Source organism: Meles meles, chromosome 17 (assembly GCF_922984935.1).
Source record: "Meles meles chromosome 17, mMelMel3.1 paternal haplotype, whole genome shotgun sequence".
NCBI classification, from domain to species: Eukaryota; Metazoa; Chordata; class Mammalia; order Carnivora; family Mustelidae; genus Meles; species Meles meles.
In genome coordinates this window covers 68,907,928-68,923,254 of record NC_060082.1, presented here as the reverse complement: position 1 = coordinate 68,923,254, position 15,327 = coordinate 68,907,928, and the positions used below count along the sequence as shown (strand labels likewise).

Sequence of the window (15,327 nt, the reverse complement as noted above, 5' to 3'; positions counted from 1 at the left end):
GGGCCGAGGGAGGGCACAGCCGCTGGTCGCGGGGGTTCGGGCAGTCTGAGGAGGGGAGCATGAGGCGAGCGCCGGCCCGGGCGCGGCTCGGCTTCGGGGACCGGGGCGCCGCCGCCGCCTGAGCCGCTGCGCCCGCGAGGCCCGGCGCGCGGATGGTGCCGGTGCGGCTCGGCCGCTGAGCCGCGTGTCCCGCCCCTTCTCCCCTCCCCCACGCGGTGGTCTCCCCTCGGCCCCGCCCGGCAGAGCCATGTCTCGGGGCGGCTCCTGCCCACACCTGTTGTGGGACGTGCGGAAGCGGTCCCTCGGGCTGGAGGACCCGTCCCGGCTGCGGAGCCGCTACCTGGGTGAGCGGGGGGCCCCGGGGGCGGAGGCGCTGAGGTCGCCGCCCGGAGTGGGGGAGGGGCCGCGCCGCGGGGCTGTTGGCCGTGGGACGGCGGCTCGGCGCGGGCGGCCGCGGGGTGCTGCGTGCGCGTTGGGTCCTCCCGCGGCCGCCGCCTTCGCCGGGCTTCCTCGGGGCGGGCGGGCGCGGCTGGCCCGGCGGGGTTGGGCGCGTGTGGGGCGGGAGTCGGGAGGAGACGCGCCGCCCCGAGCGGCTCGGTGCGGAGCCCGGGTTGGCGCCTGTGCTCGCCGCCGGGTCCGCGCTCCGCCGAGGGACGAAGTTCGTGCGGCCCCGGCCCCCGCCCCGGCGCGCTGCGCTCGGTCGGGCCGCGGGGACGGTGTCGGGTTTCGCGCTCCCGCGCCCGCGGCCTCCCGGAGCTTCTAGAAACAGCCTCGGGGCGCCGAGCCGGCCGCTCGGGTTTGCGCTCGAGCCGGCGCGAGCGGCTGCGACCCCGCCGCCGGCCGGTCCGGGGTGCGTTGTTGGGAGGCGGAGCGGGCGCCTCTCGGCGGTGTTCGGTGTCTCGGGGCACGCGGGGCGGTCCCCGCTGCCCGGGCCGGTGGGACCCGGCGGGCGTCCCGTGCCGCCGCCCGCCCGGCCGCTGCTCCGGCGCGTGTCCACCTGCCGCGGGGCTGCCGCGCGCGAACCTGCGTGGACGCGGCCCTGCTGTGACCGCGGCGCCGCCCTCGTCTTTCCCACGTCCGGCGTGGGGTCCTCCCGGGCGGTGAGGACAGACCGGCCCGGAGTGTGGGACGGTCCTCCCGCGGCCGCAGACCCTCCCTGCCCGGGCCGTCCCGACGCCGCGACCCCTGCCCAGAGTGGCCCGCGCTGTTTCACAAGCGCAGTCGCGCTCCGCAGCCCGAAGAGCGGTGCGGGGCGCCGTCGGAGTTGGCCTGAGGGACCCTGCGCGGCGCTCCGGGTGCGTGACTCGGTCCCGCGTCAGCCGGGCTGCTTCGGTGCCGATCGTGCGCGTCCCGCCCGTTGACGACAGACACGAAACTGCACGTGCCCTTTTCCCGCCCTCGTTGAACTCGCCAGTGGGCGGGAGTTTGCACTGGGACGAGGGCGACGGAAGCAGTGGCGTCCGGCCCGGGCTTCCAGGCGTCTGTGTCTGCCCCAGGCAGTTGTCCGGTCGTAGGTGTTAGGGTCCGTGATCAAAGGAACGAGGCTGGCACAAAGCGAAAATTAAGCAAAGTTTTATTTCGCTCCATGCATCAGAAACCAAACTACATCAGAAACCAAACTGCATCAGAAACCAAACTGCATCAGAAACCAAACTGCACTGCTGATACTCTGGGCGGTGCAGGAGGCGGTGCCACCCGCTGTGGCGCCGCTACTGCTGCCGCTCGCGGTGGTGCACCGGGTGGTGCCGCTACCGCTTCTGCTCTGGTGCACGGGCGATGCCGCTCGCTATGGCGCCGCTACTGCTGCCGCTGGCGGTAGTGCACCGGGGCGGCGCTGCTGGTGTTACAGCTCAAGGCGGCGCCGCTGCCGCTTGTGGTGCTGCACGGGGTGGTGCCGCTACCGCTTCTGCTCTGGTGCACGGGCGATGCCGCTCGCTATGGCGCCGCTACTGCTGCCGCTCGCGGTGGTGCCGCTACTGCTGCCGCTCGCGGTGGTGCACGGGGTGGTGCCGCTACCGCTTCTGCTCTGGTGCATGGGCGATGCCGCTCGCGGTGGTGCCGCTACTGCTGCCGCTCGCGGTGGTGCCGCTACTGCTGCCGCTCGCGGTGGTGCACGGGGTGGTGCCGCTACCGCTTCTGCTCTGGTGCATGGGCGATGCCGCTCGCGGTGGTGCCGCTACTGCTGCCGCTCGCGGTGGTGCCGCTACTGCTGCCGCTCGCGGTGGTGCACCGGGTGGTGCCGCTACCGCTTCTGCTCTGGTGCACGGGCGATGCCGCTCGCTATGGCGCCGCTACTGCTGCCGCTCGCGGTGGTGCACCGGGTGGTGCCGCTACCGCTTCTGCTCTGGTGCACGGGCGATGCCGCTCGCTATGGCGCCGCTACTGCTGCCGCTGGCGGTAGTGCACCGGGGCGGCGCCGCTGGTGTTACAGCTCAAGGCGGCGCCGCTGCCGCTTGCGGTGCTGCACGGGGTGGTGCCGCTACCGCTTCTGCTCTGGTGCACGGGCGATGCCGCTCGCTATGGCGCCGCTACTGCTGCCGCTCGCGGTGGTGCACCGGGGCGGCGCCGCTGGTGTTACAGCTCAAGGCGGCGCCACTGCCGCTCGCGGTGGACGGGTGAAGCCAAAAAAAGAAAAGCCCCCCCCTTGTTCCAGCCTCACAGACCATCTTTTATAGTGGTGGCTGAGCCCCGCCCACACACAGGTGGCCAATCGGATTTCAACCTACCACAGTTAATATATGCACACCCCTCTGACTGAATTCGGCTATCTGGCCTGGCCCGCCCCTATATCCAGGGTTTTTAAGTAACGTCTTTTGCTAACCAGGCCCTCACAGTAGGTAGTGCTTTAACCGTGTGGATAGCAGATACTTCGTAATCCGCCTGTCCGCGAAACAGCTCCCTTTAAAAGTGGTTTCCTAAGTATTTGAAAACAGCTTGGGAAGTAATTTCTTGGCCTTAGTAGTCCTGCTTTAAACCGTTACTTTGTCTCACTCTTTCACACCAAGAATGCTAATCTTGGGTTAGGGTTCGGGAAATAGTAAATTCCACATTAGTAGCGCCTGGATTAATGAATTTTTTAAAAAATAATATTTTGAAGGACTACTACAAAGCCTTTTAAAAAGCCCAAGTTCAGGAGTTTTAGAAAGTAGATCCTTTTTTTATTCTGAGACTTCAAACATTTTAGTTGTTTGTTGTAGGTTATTATTCCAGTTGATTTCCATTATTTGTATTTTTAATAATTACTACTAAGTAATTCACAGAATTGACAGATTTTTCTTGTAACATTGACTTTTCAAATTATTTCACTATAGCATGTGTCTTTCCAATAGTAGTAGCCAAGCTTTGTAGCTGATTTTAAATTTGCTTAATTACTGCTTTTCCTCCTATCAAAACTGGAGTTCATAAAACATCTTTTTATATTGTGGGAATGAAGATAAATAATTTGTCATATGTTATTTTGTAAAATTTTTGAGAGTGAGCATGAACAGGGGCCAAGGGGGGCAGAGGGAGAAGCAGACTCCCCGGCTGAACAGGGAGCCTGATGTGGGGCTCCATCCCAGGACCCTGGGATCGTGACCTGAGCCTAAGACAGCCGCTTAACCAACTGAGCTGTCATATGCTGCTTAGAAGAAAAAGATACATATGTTCACATACAGCCTCCAGATTATCCGATTTACCTGAACCTACAGACTGTTCTTTTGCTTTACCATGGACTCAGAGGCTAGGCCAGTTTTTGTAATCTTTATGGGCCAGATGTAGATTTCAGTATAGTATTTATCTTAAAGAGTAATTATCGAAGTCCAGAGTCAGAAACACCTGTAGATTTAAATGTTTGTTTCTTAAGATATTGTATGGCTATAGAGTAGTATTTTGGAAATCAGTGATTATACATATTATTTTTACACATACACACACAGCTTTGTAAACGTGAACATTGCTTGTAAAAGATACTGGTTTCTGTACATTTCCTCTTTCTATTCATATTCCTCTCATTTTAAAGACTTGCCCACAGCCTGAATTTATACTTTCTAACCCTTCTACCTGAAAAGACGGTAACTGACAAAAGAGTAATGGAAATTTTCTAGGGAGTTGTTTGCCATAATATGTTGTTTTTTTTTGCTTTTGTTTTTATTTTTAAATTTTTATTTATTTATTTGAGAGAATAAGAGAGAGAGAGAGAAAGCATGAGAGGGGAGAGAGTCAGAGGGAGAAGAGACTTCCTGCTGCGCAGGGAGCCTGATGCAGGACTGGATCCTGTAACTCCAGGATCATGACCTGAGCAGAAGGCACTCGCTTAACCAACTGAGCCACCCAGGCACAAAGCATAGTATGTTTAATATGTAATGTATAGTGTGTTTAGTGTGTATAGTATGTTTAATGTATAGTATGTTTAATATAAAATGCTTAAGCTGTGATCAGGCAGTGTCCTGGTCAGCTTGGGCTGCTGTGACAAAATAGCATACACTGGGTAGATTATAAACAACAAATTTATTTCTCACAGTTTGAGAGGCTGGAAGGCTGAGAGTAGGGTGCTCACATCAGGATCTTGGTCCTGTGAGGAGGGCCTGCTTGCTTCCAGGCACTAATTCTCTGTGGTTTCTTTTATAAGGGCACTAATCCTAACCTAATCACCTCTCAAAAATCCCATCTCCTAATACTAGCACCCTGGGGGTTAGGATTGCAGCATAGAATTTTTGAAGGGACACAACCATTCATACTACAGCAGGCAGCCAGTGATGCCTTTGTACTGGAGTGGGGAAGTCTATGTCATTTGACTATTATTTGGAGTTAGTATTTATTGAAATGGGTGATTTTGCATTTGGGTTTTTTTCTTTTCTTTTTTTTTTTTTTTTTTAAAGATCTTATTTATTTTAGAGAGCATGCGGGGGGGGGGGGGGGGGGAGGGGGGGAGGGAGAGAAAGAGGTTGAGAGAATCTCAAGGAGATTGCTGAGCACGGAGCCCAGCGCAAGGCTTGGTCCCACAACCCTAGGTTCACCACCTTGAGCTGAAATCAAGAGTTGGATGCTTAGCTGGCTGAGTTGCCCAGGCGCCCCGCATTTAGATTATCCTTTAGCATGTCCTTAATACACGTACATTACCTAGTTCTTCCTAATGTCTTGTCAAGTTACAGTGTATTAGAGGAGAGTCTGTGAATTCTGATTATGATTCCTTGTTAGCTACTAGGGAAAAGTTAGGGAAATATTTGTACTTTGTTTCTTTAGTTTTGAAATCTCAATGGAAGTTGAAAGATGTCTGACTTTAGTAGTGAACAATGACTGTCAAGTATGACAAATACATGTTAGAGAATAAGCTGGTAATTCCTGAAGATAAGACCACTACAGGCATATCGATCATAGCAACTGCAGACAGTGAAATGGCTCTACTATGGATTTCATCCCTCCCGGTATAGGATGTTAATGTTCAGAAGGGACAGCAGCTGCTCGTAACATAGAATTTATATTACGGGTGTGTTTTAGGTCACTATTTCTAAAATGTTTGACCATGATCCACAGTAAAAATACATTTATATGGCAACTTATGATACATATAACTAAAATGAAAGATTCTCCAGGGGGTGGTTAGCCTTACTATTTTCTGTTCTGTGTCGTGTTAGAAATGGTGCTGTTGACATACCAGATTATTTCATGCATCGTAGACTTGAGCTTTGCAAAACTATTCTAGATGCCTTGTATTTTTAATGATTATAATTGTTATTAGCTTCAATAGTTAATAGGGAGGGTGAGTTTATCAAGTACTTGCAGTGTAGATTAAAAAATTTAAAACACTGCTGATGACTAATAAAGAAAATACAAATAATGAAACTTTGTTTATCTTTGGGAAAAATACCCAGAGTAGGACCCTTTTAAAATCTTATTTCTTGGGTAATACGTGCAATTGAATTGCTGAGTTGTATAATTGTATTTAACTTTATAAGAAATTGCTAGACTGCTTTCCCAAGTAGTTGTACCATACTGTATTTCCACCACACTTGGCCTTGTGAATATTCCCAGTTTTAGCCTTTCTAGATATGTAGTATAGTAATGTCATTATTTTAATTTGCATTTGATTTATTCCTAATGATTAATGATGTTGAGTTCTTTTATGGCTTATTTGCTGTCTGTATACTTTGGTTAAATAATCAGATTCACCTACTTAGTATTATAATAAAGAATAAATTCTTTATTTATTCTTGATACAAATCCTTAATCAGATACGTATTTTGCAAATATTTTTCTCCTACTTGGTCTTATCTTTTCTGTTTATTAACAGCATCTTTTATAGTTCATGTTTTATGTGTCCTATTTAGGAATCTTTACCTAATCCAAGGTCACAAAGATTTATACTGGTTCTTTTTTTTCCCCTAGAAGTTTTCTATTTTTAATTCTTATCTTTAGGTCTATGAATAATTTTGAGTTAGTTTTTATATATGCTGTGAGGTAAGGATCATTTAATTTCTTTGCATATGAATGTGCAGTTGTTCCAGAATCATGGGTGAAAAAACTGTCTTTTCCTCTTTGTTAAAAATTTATTGGCCATATATGTAAGTTAATGTCTCTACCATGTTCCATTGATGTGTCTGTCTTTTTGCCAGTACTTCATGTCTTTATAGTGAATACTGAAATCAGCTGGAAGTATTTTGAACTTAGTTCTTTTTGTTCAAAATTATTTTGTCTATTCTGGGTTCTTTTCTTTCTTTCTTTTTTTTAATATACTCTACCCCCATCATGGGGCTTGAACTCACTACCCAAAGATAAGAAAAGAGTCAAATGTCTATAGACTAAGCCAGCCGGGTGCCTCTCATTCCCATGTAAATTTTAGAATAAGTTTGTCAATTTCTGCAAAAAAGACTATTGGGGTTTTGATTGGTATTGTGTTGAATCTATGTTATTTCAGAGATTTGTAGTTTTATGGTATTAAACAACCAACCAGTGATGGTCATTTTTGTCTCTCAGTTATTTGGGTATTCTTTCATTTTTCTGAGTAATGTTTTCTATTTCTCAGTGTACGATCTTAAACTTATTTTGTTATGTTTATCCTTGTAACATAATGTTTTAAATACTATTTTAGATGGTATTGTTTTTTAATTTCAGTATCCAGTTGTTCATTATGGGTATATGAAAATACAGTTGACTTTTTTTTTATTGGCCTTACATCCTGCAACTTTACTAAAGCTGCTCGTTTCTTCATTCCTTCCTTTCTTCTTTTTCTTCTTCTTCTCTGCTTCCTCCTCTTCCTCTTCTTCTCCCTCTTCTTCCTCATTTTTAAATATCTTTACTGCTAACATGAGGTTTGAACTCACAACCCTGAGATCGATAGTTGCGTGTTCTACCAAATAAGCAAGCCATGCACCCCAATCACTTCTTATATTTTTATTTTGCAGATTTAGGGAATTTTTATGTAGATAATGTCACTGTATATTAAAATAGTCTTGCTTCTTCCTTTTTCACCTGTATTCTATTTTTCTTCTTTTTTCCTTTTTCTTGATTAATTGCGTTGTCCAGGATTGTCCCAGAATCTTGAGTGGAAGTACAGTGAGCATCCTTGCTTCATTCCTCATCTTGTAAAACACGTCAGTTTTTCACTACTAAATATCTTGTGAACCGTGTGTTTTTGTAGATACGCTTTAAAGAAATTTCCTTCTTTTCTTAGATTGCTGAGAATGCTTGTCATGACTAGCCGTTGAATTTTGTCAGGGTTTTTTCCTGCATCTGTTAGGATGATTATATGATTTCCTTTCCATTGATTCTGTTAATTTGGTGTATTTGCATGTTGAATGATTTTTTAAATACTGAACCAACATCCAATTCCTGGGCCAATACTACTTGGTTATGATAAATTATCCTCTATGTATTACTAGCTTGAGTTTTGGTAGGAACTTTGTGTCTTTGTTCATAAAAGATCTTAGCTTATGTTTTCTTTCTTTCTTTTTTTTTTTTTAAAGATTTTATTTTATTTATTTGACAGAGAGAGAGAGAGACAGTGAGAGAGGGAACACAGCAGGGGGAGTGGGAGAGGGAGAAGGAGGCTTCCTGGGAGCAGGGAGCCCGATGCAGGGCTTGATCCCAGGACCCTGGGATCACAACCTGAGCTGAAGGCAGCGGATTAACCCACTGAGCCCCCCAGGCGCCCCGAGATAGTTGTAGATTCTTGATGCGGTTGTAAGAAATAATTTGGAGAGACCCACATACTCTTCAGCCAGTGCCGCCGGTGGTTATACCACGCGCACAAACTGTGTTACAATGTCACAGCCAGGAAGTAGACATAGATAGATCCATGAACCTTATTCAGTTACATATGTACTTATTTGTGTGTGTGTGCCATGCATTTCAACATCAATTTTAATAGATTAACATGGGTACCACCACAATAAAGGTAGGGAATAGTTCGTCACAATGATCCTTTGTGATACTTGATACTGTTTTAGAGCCACAGCTACATTCTTGTCTTCCTGTTGCTAACCTCTGGCAATTACTAATCTTTCCATGTCTATATAATTTTGTCATTTCAAGAATGTTACATAAATAACATGTATGTTAGCATTATAAATAACGGCAGGTAACCTTTTGAGATTGGCTTCTTTCACTCGGCGTATTTCCCTTAGTGATCAGCCGCTTTGTTGTGTGTTTTAATAGCTTATTCCTTGTTACTGCTGGTTAGTGTTTCATGGTATGGATAAATGGTTATTTAATCATTCACCTGTTGACAGGTGTTTGGATTGTTTCCATATTTGACTGTCAAGTGTAAAGCTGTTGTGAACATTCAGTTTTGTATGAACATAAGTTTTCACCTTTTGGGGAGAAATGTCTAAGAATTGAGTTACTGAGCTGTATGGTAAGCACATTGTTTAATTTTCTAAGAAATGCCTTACTCTTTTTCAGGTATGGCCATACCATTTTACATTCCCATCAGCCATGCCTGAGTCATCCAGTTTCTCGGCATCATCTCATTAAGTGTATATGGTGATTCATGGTTTTTGTTTACATTTCTCAAATGGCTAATGTTGAGCATCTTTTTATGTACTTAATTGCCATTTTTATATTTTCAGTGAACTGTCTCTCCATGTTTTTTTGCTCACTTTCTGTTTGGATCATTACTGTTCTTTACTGTTGAGTTTTGAGCCTTACCCCCATAATTCAGGAACTAGTCCTTTGTCCGATGTGCAGCTGGCATGCATTGTCTCCCGGTCTGTAGCTTGTTTCACTGTCCGCACGGGGTCTTTTGCAGAGGAAAGGTGATTAACTTCAGTGTAGTCCAATTTACCAGTTGTTGCTTTTATGGATTATGTGTTTGGTATCAGGTCTGAGAACTCTTAACCTACCCCTAGGTCCTAAAGATTGTCTCCTAGGTTTTCACCCTTTAATGGTATTTCAGTCGGGGTCCATTTTGTGTTAGTTTTCGTATGATGTGCGGGTTAGCTTGAAGCGCACTGCTGAGTCCGCGGGTGCCACTTGCTCTGGAAGGGAAAGACCACATTTCCTCCATCGAATTGCTTCTGCACCTTCATTAAAGTTCCGTTGGGTGTTTTTGTGTGGATCTAATTCTGTGTTCTCCATTCCCTTTGTAAATACCACACTCTCTTACTTACTGTAGCTATATAGTAAGTTTTAACATCAGGTTGAGTGATCATTCCCCCCTTAGTTTGTCTTTTTCAAAATTGTCTTAGCTATTCTGTGTCTTGTGTCTTTCCGTATACATTGTAAGATAGACTTGTCCGTATCCCCAAATTACCTTGCTGAGATTTTGATAAGAATTGCATTGGATTTATATATCAGTTAGAGGAGAGCGAACATCTTTCATTGTGTTCAGTCTTCTGATCCATAAATATGGTACACTCTGTTAGTTCAGGTTGTTGGTATCTTTCCATCAGGATTTTGTAATGATCAGGATATAGATCTTCAACATAAACATTTATGTTTAAATATTTAATTTTCTTTGGCGCAATTACAAATGATGGGTTTTTGTTTGTTTGTTTGTTTTTTTAAGGCATGGATGGGGAGGGACAAAGGGAGAGTGAGAGAATCTTCATCAGGCTCCCTGTCCAGTGTGGAGCCCAATGTGGGGCTCAGTCTCACAACCCTGAGATCATGACCTGAGCCAAAATCAAGAGTTGAAAGCGTAACCGATTGAGCCACCCAGGCGCCCCACAGGTGGTTTTGTGTTTTAAGTTCAACTTCCAACGTTTGTTGTTAGTATGTAAAAACGCAGTTTCGTCTATGCTATGAGCTTGTGTCTTCTGACCCTGCTGAATTCACTTATAGTTGTAGGAGGGGTTTTTGGGTATATTCTTGGGGATTCTTACATAGGAAAAAAAAATGTCATCTTCCAATAGGAACTGTTTTATTTCTTCCTCTCCAATCTGTATGTCTTTTCTTTTTTTATTTTTCTTGCATTATCACATTAGCTAAGACTTGTTTTATTTGCACTTTGTTTTGTTTTATTGCACTTTGCAGATACTGCATTTTTTTACAGATTGAAAGTTTGTGGCAACCCTGTGTCAAACACTGGTTTTCTAATACCATTTGTTCCCTTTGTGTCTCTGTGTCACATTTTAGTAATTCTCACAATATTTCAGACTTTTTCATTTTTATAATAATTGTTGTGATCTGCAGTGAGTAATCTTTGGTGTTACTATTGTCATTGTTTTGGGGCCCCACAAACTGTGCCCATATAAGACAGTAGACTTAATTGATGAATGTTGTGTGTGTTCTGTCTGCTCCACTGACAACCTGTTCCCCATGTCTCCCTCTTTTGGGGTCTTCCTATTCCCTGAGACACAAAAATATTGAAGTCAGGCCAATTAGTAACTCTACCATGTTCCTTTCAAGTGGAAGAAAGAGTCGTATATCTCTCACTTTAAATTAAAAGCTAGAGATGATTAAGCTTAGGGCGCCTGGGTGGCTCAGTCTTCGGACGTCCGCCTTCAGCTTGGATCATGATCCTGGGGTCCTGAGATTGAGTCCCATGTCAGGCTCCCTGCTCGGGGGAAGCCTGCTTCTCCTTCTCCCACTCCCCCTGCTTGTGTTCCCTCTCTTGCTGTGTCTCTCTGTCAAATAAATAAAAACTTAAAAGGTGAAGCTTGGTGAGGAAGGCATGTTGAAAACCGGTGGGCTGAAGGGTGGCCACGTTGTGAACGCAGAAGAAGGCTCTTGAAGGGAATTAGAAATGCTACTCCAGTAAGCACGTGACTGACTGATAGGAAAGTGAAACAGTCTTGTTGCCGTTACGGAGAAAGTTTTAGTAGTCGGGAGAGAAATTCAAACTAGCCACAACATTCCCTTACGCCAAAGCCTAATGCAGAGCAAGGCCCTAACTCTCTCTGCAACTGTATGAAGTCTGAGGGAGGTGAGAAACCTGAAAAAGAAGGGTTTGAAGCTAGCAGAGGTTCATTCATGAAGTTGAAGGAAAGACACCGTCTCCGTAACGTACAGGTGCAGGGTGATAGAGCAAGTGCTGACGGAGAAATTGCAGCGTGTTCTCGGGAAGTCCTCGCAAGTTGGGTACTGAAGGTGGCTGCAGTAAATAGCAGACTGTCAGTGCAGGTGAAGGAGCATTCTGTGAAAGATGCCATCCAGGGCCGCCTGCGTGGCTCAGTGGGTTAAGCCTCTGCCTTCGGCTCAGGTCATGGTCTCAGGGTCCTGGGATTGAGTCCCATATCGGGCTCTCTGCTCAGTGGGGAGCCTGCTTCGTCTTCTCTCTCTGCCTACCTCTGCCTACTTGTGATCTCTGTCTGTCAAATAAATAAATAAAATCTTTAAAAAAAGAAGAAGAAGAAGAAGAAGAAGATGCCATCCAGGACTTTCATAGTTAAAGAGAAGTCAGTACCTGGTGGCTTTAAGGCTTCAAAAGACCGTCTAACTCTCTCGTTAGGGGCTGATGCAGCTGGTGACTTTAAGTTGAAGCCAGTGCTCATTTACCATTTTGAAAATCCTAGGGCCTGGGGTGCCTGGCTGGCACAGTTGTTTAAGCATCTGCCTTCGGCTCAGGTCATGATCCCAGGAGTCCTGGGATGGAGCCCCGCATTGGGGGTCTCTGCTCAGCAGGGAGTCTGCTTCTCCCTTTCCCTCTGTCCCCCACCTTGCCTCTGCTCTCTCTGTCAAATAAATAATAAAACTTAAGAAAAAAAAAAGATGGTTTAGAAAAATGAAAATCCTGGGGCCCTAAGAATTATGTTACATTTACTGTGTCTGTGTCTGTAAATAGAACGGCACGCCTGGATGACGGCACACCCGTTCACAGCATGGTCTACTGAGTGTTTTAAGTCCACTGTTGGGACCTCTGCTCGGGAAAAAGGTTCCTTTCAAAATATTTCTGCTCAGGACAATGTACCTGGTCATCCAAGATCTCTGGTGGAGATTTACATCAAGATTACTGTTGTTTTGGGGGCATCTGGGTAGCTCAGTGGGTTAAGCCTCCACTCAGGTCATGGTCTCAGGGTCCTGGGATCGAGCCCCACATCAGGCTCTCTGCTCAGCAGGGAGCCTGATTCCTCCCCTCTCTCTGTCTGCCTCTCTGCCTGCTTGTGATCTCTATCTGTCAAATAAATAAAATCTTTAAAAAAATTACTGTGTTTTTTCACCTGCTAATACGACATCCATTCTATAGCCCCTAGACCAAGGATTCATTTCAACCTTCATGTCTTACTGTTGAAGAATTAAATTTTGTAAGGCCATAGCTGCCATAGATTGTGATTCCTCTGATGGATCTGGTCAAAGTAAATTGAAAACCTAGAATGGATTTCCTGTTCTAGATGTGATTAAGAACATTTTTGATTGACGGGAAGAGGTCAAAATACCGTCGTTAACAGGAGTTTGGCAGAAACTGATTCTGATCAAGGACTTTGAGTGGTTCAAGACATCAGTGGAGCAAGTAACTGCGGATGTGGTAGAAACAGCATGAGATTTGGAGCCTGAAGATGGGACTGAACTGCCGCCATCTCAAGATCAAAATTAAACAGATGAGTTGATTCGTATGGATGAGCAAAGAAAGTGTTTCTTGAGATGGAATCTCCTCCTGGAGGACTGTTGAAATGACGACAAAGGATTCAGGATATTACATAAGCTTAGTTGATCAAGCAGCAGGAGGGTTTGAAAGGATTGACTACAGTTTTGAAAAATGATTCCTTATGGGTAAAATGCTGTAACAAAATAGTGTCTCATGCTACAGAGAAATTGTTTGTGAGAGGAAGAGCCAATTGTAGGAAACTTCACTGTCTTCTAAGTTGTTGCCCAGCCACCCCGGTATTCAGCAGCCGCCACCCTGGTGACTCAGCAGCCCTCAGCACTGAGGCGGGGCCCTCCAGCAGCAAAAAGATTAGGACTTGCTGAACGTATAGATGACAGCATTTTTAGTAAAATATCGTTTAATTAGATCAGGCATGTAAGCAGTGTGCTTTGCATGCTCAACAGACTGCAGTACGATGTAGACCTAACTTCTGTGTGCACTGGGGAACGGAAAAGTTCATTTGATGCACTTTATTGTGATGGGTGCTTTATTGTGGTGTGGAACCAAACCTTCCGTATCTTGGATATATGACTGCGCTATGTTTAATGATAGTGGTGAGATTGGGCGTCCTTGTATTATTCCTCATGTTAACTAGAAAGTTCAGTTTTTCACCATTAAATATACCAGACAGTGTAGGTTCTTTTATAGGCACTTTTTATCAGATTGAGAAAGTATCTCTCTATTCCTAGTTCGCTGAGCGTTTATGAATGGGCTCAATCCAAGAGGCAGAATCATTAGAGGATACGCATACATACGTACAAAGATATGTTCCTGATACTTGGTCTTATATTATCGTGGGAACTCATTAAACTGTCTTTGCAAAGTTATTTTCTAAGTGTCTGATGCTGGGGCTTGACATCCTTTGGACAGACAATTGGGAAGGGAAGATGGTTGTAAATTAGGGGTGGGAAGGACAAACTTGAACTCATGAAGGGATAGGATCTATGTTAGTTCTCACTGCCTCCAAACTTACCGGTGTTCCGCGGGGTTGTTCTGTAGGGGAAGCTAGCATCTTTTGTCACAGAGCAAAACACACAATTTCCTCTGTGTATTAAGAAGTCAAAGGAGGATTCATGGGGAATTGGGACACTCGTAGGCCTAGTTGTCGCTCATTCCAGGAAGGTGAGTCAGCAGATAAGACACCACACTTGTATAAGCAGCTCGAGCTTTGCTCCAGCCTTCTGAAGGTAAAAGTCAGTATGGCCGCTACCTTACGGCCCCCCACAGTCTTGTGCAAAAATGACTGGTGATGCATCCTGAGGAGAAATACTCGGGGAAGGAATTCTGGGAACATGGTTCGGTGTGAGTTGACACATTTCAGTGCCCCCACGCTTAATGTTAATTATTTATCAGATGGGAGGAGGTTTCCTGCCTTTCCCTCAAGGATAGGGAATATAAGCTTTTATCCCTTCCTCGGGGCAGTTGCCTTTGCCCGAAGTAAGAGTGAGGGTTTCCTTCCTCTCTTAGAGGTAGTAGGCATTTGCCGAGGCTATTTCTAGCTGGGGTTTCCCTCGTGGCTTAAGGCTTTTATTTCCCCTGAAAGGTGAGTGGAGTTTCATTCCTGTGTCCTACCAAACAGGGACTCTTGTCTCCTGCCCTGTTTTCAGTGTTGTGAGTTCTTGGTGGAAGCTGATGGAAAGGGAGATAGATACGTGAATAAGTTACACAGCCGTTTAATCCGTTACACCGCTCTTAGAAATGAGCGTAGCTCTGTGCTGTCCTTGAAGGATGCTCACCCTGTATTACTGAGGGAAAACACATTATGGAACAGAGTGAGTACTTCACTGACTCAGCAAATGGCTATCAAATGCTCACTTTGTCCTCGCACTGTTCTAAACACGTAGAATACTTGGGTGAACAAAAGAGTGTTTCCCTTTTCATTGAACTTAGAGTCTGTTAAGATAGAATAGAAGGTCAAAGCAGTGATAGAGTTATGAGAGACAGCATGGGTTGCAAGAAAGACTTGAGAGTAGGAAACCACAGGTGTAACTAGATCCGTCCGTAACAAGTGTGTAAGTGTTGAGAGACGGTGCTCCAGGACTCTCGCATTTATGCACATTTGTGAGCAGAGGCACTGGCCACTTTGCTCTGGACTGTCTTTTTAGTGATTTACATGGAGGGAGCAACTTCGGAAGTTATAATATCTCCCGCCGAAGCAGAGGGCAGATTGATTTATTATCCAGTATAATAAAGATACTGTCACTCTTTGGGACACAGGTCAGGCAGGTTTGCTTGATACTTTATAAAATTTGGGTTCAGAGTTCCCCAGCTGTGATTCAAACCCACTGCACGTGTAGTATTCACCCAGGCTGCACCCCATTGCC

General features: G+C 45.9%; 1 protein-coding gene across 6 annotated transcripts in view; it reads left to right on the top strand.

The window, feature by feature from the left end:
• Positions 1–23: 23 nt before the first annotated feature.
• The window catches only part of DCAF6 (DDB1 and CUL4 associated factor 6), a 138,499-nt gene continuing 123,195 nt past the window's right edge, over positions 24–15,327 (top strand). For 3 of the 6 annotated variants that reach the window (XM_045983487.1, XM_045983489.1, XM_045983488.1), the window contains exon 1: positions 25–344. In XM_045983487.1, coding sequence (XP_045839443.1) covers positions 248–344 — 97 coding nt within the window. In that variant the 5' untranslated portion in view covers positions 25–247. Of the gene's footprint in view, positions 345–15,327 lie in introns of all 6 variants that reach the window. The other 3 variants (XM_045983491.1, XM_045983490.1, XM_045983486.1) reach the window with 2 other exon arrangements.